Below are 4090 nucleotides of genomic sequence, written 5' to 3' on the forward strand. Positions count from 1 at the left end.
GCTGAGCCTGCGGATGGGGGTCCCGCTTGTGCCTGACCTTGAGCCTGAGCTGGAGCCCAGTGAGCTGCTCCTGGCCGCCGCAGACCCCGAGGCCCTGTTCCAGGCGGCCGAGGATGCCGGGACCCCCGTGGCCCACCCACCTGCCTTCAGCACCCGCCGCCGCTCCTCTGCCGGCCCTGCCCACAGCGCCAGTCTCGTAAGTCCCTGTGGGCTGCTGGGGGGGCTGGTTTGGAGCCAGGCTCGGCCTCTGCCGGAGGACCTTAGGGGTGCCACCACCCGTTCTGAGCCTCAGTTTTCCTGTCTGTACAGGGGACTGGGGCGCCGGTGCTCCCAGGCTAAGGCGAGATGGTGCCATGCCCCTGGCCCTGAGGCACGCGTGGCGGCTGCCCTGGCAGCCCCTGGCCGGGGCCCAGCCCCCAGCCCCACCCCCACTCCCTGCCCCAGCCAGGCCGAGCCTCCCCGAAGCAGCTGCCACCTCGTCTCTCCTTACCCTTACAGCAGACCAAGGGGCCCTGCCAGGAGGGGATGGGGCTGTGATAGCTGGGCTGGGGGCTTGTCTGCATGGGGTCTGGGGAGATGCCCTGGGATGGGTAGGAGGCTAGGTTGAGGCTAGAGGGGCCCCTTAGGGGGTGATGTGCTGGGAGTGGGGAGCAGGGGCGAGCTCCAGAGAGGACTTGGCTCTGGGCAGCCCTGGTCAGACACCTGGTCAGGAGCCTGTGGGCCTTGGTCCAGCTCCCTCACCGTGTGGAAGGGGGACACATGCTGCCTGGGCACTGGCCCAGGAGGACCCAGGCTTTGGGAACGGGCAGGACAGGGCACAGCCTGCCCGGGAGGGGGCTGGGAACGAAGCGGCAGAAGGAACTCGGGTTCAGGGGTTAGGCTTCAGCGCAGACGCCGGGCCGTGTCACACTTCTAGAAGGACTGGGGACAAGTCCCACAGCTGCCCTGAGCCTCAGCTTTCCCATCTGTTAGGAATACTCAGTGTTCACACAGTGCTCACTACTGAATGGAAATCACCATTATCGCCACCCTTAGTTGCATCAAGACAGTTCTGGGTACATGGGAAGCCCAGCAACAAAGCTCTCAGTGCCTCTTCCCTGAGCCTCACACCAGCGTGGCCATGCCTGGGCAGACAGTCCAGCTGGCTAGTGGTATCTCAAAGCCTGAGCCAGTAGCCCCAGGGCCTGGTCTCCTGTCCTTTGGAGGCACGGTTGGTTTCATCTACAGCCCTGCTTATAACCCATGCCCTTTCCCCTCTCTGCAGATGGAGCCAGAGCCCGCAGAGCCCCCCTCTGCCGCAGTGGGGGTGGCCAATGGCGCCGAGCAGACCCGAGTGGACAAAGCACCAGGGAGCCGGAGCCCGCTGAGTGCCGAGGAGCTGATGGCCATCGAGGATGAGAGCGTCCTGGACAAGATGGTATGGCCGCATCTGGTGGACTTGGGGTGGGCGGGGGCCCGGGCGGGCAGGCACCAGGTGGGAAATGATGGGGGCTCTGTCTGCAGCTGGATCAGACTACGGACTTTGAGGAGCGGAAGCTCATCCGGGCTGCACTGCGTGAGCTCCGGCAAAGGAAGAGAGGTAGAGAGCCCAATGCCCCCACCCCGCCCCCAGGCCCAGCTGCCCCCTTCTCTGGGGTCTATTCATGGACACTCCAGCTCAGTAACGCCCTCCCCAGTGTATTCTCTAGACTCAGCTTTGCCTTTTCTGGAGGCTCTTGCCTGGCCTCCTTCCTCTGGATCCAGCGCTTCCGTTTTCTAGATGCTTCTCTCCTGCTTCCCAGACCCAGAACCAACTTCTCTTCTCCCTCCTAGACCCCGGTTACTCTCTCCCCCAGAAACTCCTGCTTCCATCCGGTTGCTTCTCCAAGTTCTGTCAACTGCTCCTTCCCTGAATCCAGATACTCCTCCTCCCAGCTGCTTTTCTCTCCTCAAGGTCCACCGATGACCACCTTGGGCTCTGCCTCCTTCCCCAGGCACGGCTACTTCCCACCCCCGGACCCAGCTATTCTTTCTTCCAGCTTCTAGTCCCATTTGCATCTCCAGATTCTCTCAATTACTCCCTCTCTGGATCTAGCTGCTTCCTGCAGGGCCCACGGATGGCTGGCCAGCCTCTATGCCCACCCACCTGCTGCTTCTCTAGGCAGGGGTACGCCTGTGTTACAGAGGATGTTGGGGGCAGTTACCCCCTTTGCCAGCTTCTCTCCCAACTACCCCGTCCCTGGATCAAATGGCTTCTCAGCTACCTCCAAGGACTCCGTCCGTGGACTTCTAGTTGCTCTTCTCCCTGCTAAGACCTATCTGAAGGCCCCTGCAGCTGCTGCCCTCTCTCAGCTTCTCCTCCCTGGATCCTGCTACTCCCTCCCTAACTGGAGATACTCCCTCCCAGACTCAGCTACTCATTCGCACAGACACTCCCTTCTTGGATCCACATACTCTCCCCCTTCAAGTTCAGCTGTTGCTTATTTCCGAGTGCACCACATGCCCCCGTTCCCTCCCAGGTTATAGCTCCCCCCTCCCCCCCAGCTACTCCCAGAGAGGGCCCTTGCCCCCGTGTCTTCAGTGTTGCTAACGAGTTGCCCTCCACCCCATCTGTGTGCCCCGTGTGCCCATGCATATGTGCTGTGTGGGCGATGGTGACCTTTCTGGGCATGCGTGGGACCATCCCCCACCCAGACCAGCGGGACAAGGAACGAGAACGGCGGCTGCAAGAGGCCCGGGCCCGGCCAGGGGAGGGCCGCGGCAACACGACAACCAAGACCAGCACGAGGCACAGCCAACAGACGGCTGACGGCTCAGCCGTCAGCACGGTCACCAAGACCGAGCGGCTCGTCCAATCCAGTAAGGGGCCAAGCTGGGCTCAGGACGGGACCACGGCCCCTCCATCCCGCCGCTCACACCCTTCCTCTCACCCCTGCCCATGCAGATGACGGCACACGGACGGCCCGCACCACCACAGTGGAGTCGAGTTTTGTGAGGCGCTCAGAGAGTAAGGCCACCGGGCGTCTCCGCGGGCCTGCCTGCCAGCCCACCTCCTCAGGCTCTTCCTCGAACTGTCACTCCAAACTTTCGTCTGTGTGTCTCTCTGTCCAGCCGTCACTTTCTCTTCTCTGCCTGTGGCTCCCTCCATCCCTCCGCCAGCCCTCCCGCCCCGTCTCCCAGCCCGGGACCTCACTGTGCTCCCCTTTCCCTCTCTTGCAGATGGTGGTGGCAGCACCATGATGCAAACTAAGACCTTCTCCTCTTCATCATCCAAGAAGATGGGCAGGTGAGCACAGGTACCTTCTCCCAGACCACGGAGGAGTCAGTGCCGCAGGAGACCTCATTGCATGCCCATTCTACAGATGGGTAGAGCAAGGTGTTGGGAGATGTTGGGCACACAGCCAGAGAGAGGTAGAGTGGGAGTCAGAACACTCCTGCTTGCCTTGCCATTTCATGTAATTCTCAACTATGCCAAGTCGTTGGGGGAGGCCAACGATTTGCTTGGGGTCTTAGCGAGGCCTCCCCACCACACTGAGCTACCTGATGGCACTGCCACTTTCCAGTGTCTGCAGACCACGTCCCATGTCACAGAGAGCATCTTTACATCTTAACCCCGTGGTGGAGGGGTACGCCTATGTTACAGAGGACGTTGGGGTAGGTAGGGTCAAGAATTCAGGCTGGGTACTGCAGGGGTCCAGAGACTGCATCAGAGACTTGTGTTCAAGTCCTTGCACTGGTCCCCCTCCCCGTGCCCTCTGAAATCTGAGGCCACGGGCCTCCATTTCCTCATCTCCAGTGGAAGTGGTAAGCTCACCCCTAATCCTTGTGCAATTTAAAATGACATATAGAAAGGGCTCAAGAGACACGAGCTGTTATTATTGTTACCATTGCTGTTAGCACATCGGTGGTCATTATTAGTTGACAGTGCCTGGAATGGGAACACACCTGTAACCTGGGCATATAATGAGCCTTGGAAGAGAACTCCCCACGGGCAAGTCTGTTGAAAAGAGCTTGGCTCCTACTTTCTATTCCTTTGAGCCTCAGTCTACTCTGTAAAACGTGTGTGATGGGAGCCCCTCCGTTGCTGGCCGGCATTGCCGGTGGTGGAGAT

At 60.6% G+C, this 4090-nt stretch overlaps 1 protein-coding gene across 1 annotated transcript in view; it reads left to right on the plus strand.

The window, feature by feature from the left end:
• SMTN (smoothelin) overlaps positions 1-4090 on the plus strand; it is a 23798-nt gene that overhangs the window by 13198 nt on the left and 6510 nt on the right. Inside the window, exons 13-17 of the mRNA XM_010828874.1 lie at positions 1265-1417; positions 1504-1579; positions 2674-2838; positions 2924-2986; positions 3199-3265. Coding sequence (XP_010827176.1) covers positions 1265-1417; positions 1504-1579; positions 2674-2838; positions 2924-2986; positions 3199-3265 — 524 coding nt within the window. The remainder of the gene's footprint in view (positions 1-1264; positions 1418-1503; positions 1580-2673; positions 2839-2923; positions 2987-3198; positions 3266-4090) is intronic.

The sequence above is a fragment of the Bison bison genome, unplaced genomic scaffold (genome assembly GCF_000754665.1).
Source record: "Bison bison bison isolate TAMUID 2011002044 unplaced genomic scaffold, Bison_UMD1.0 scf7180017864495, whole genome shotgun sequence".
Taxonomy (NCBI): domain Eukaryota; kingdom Metazoa; phylum Chordata; class Mammalia; order Artiodactyla; family Bovidae; genus Bison; species Bison bison.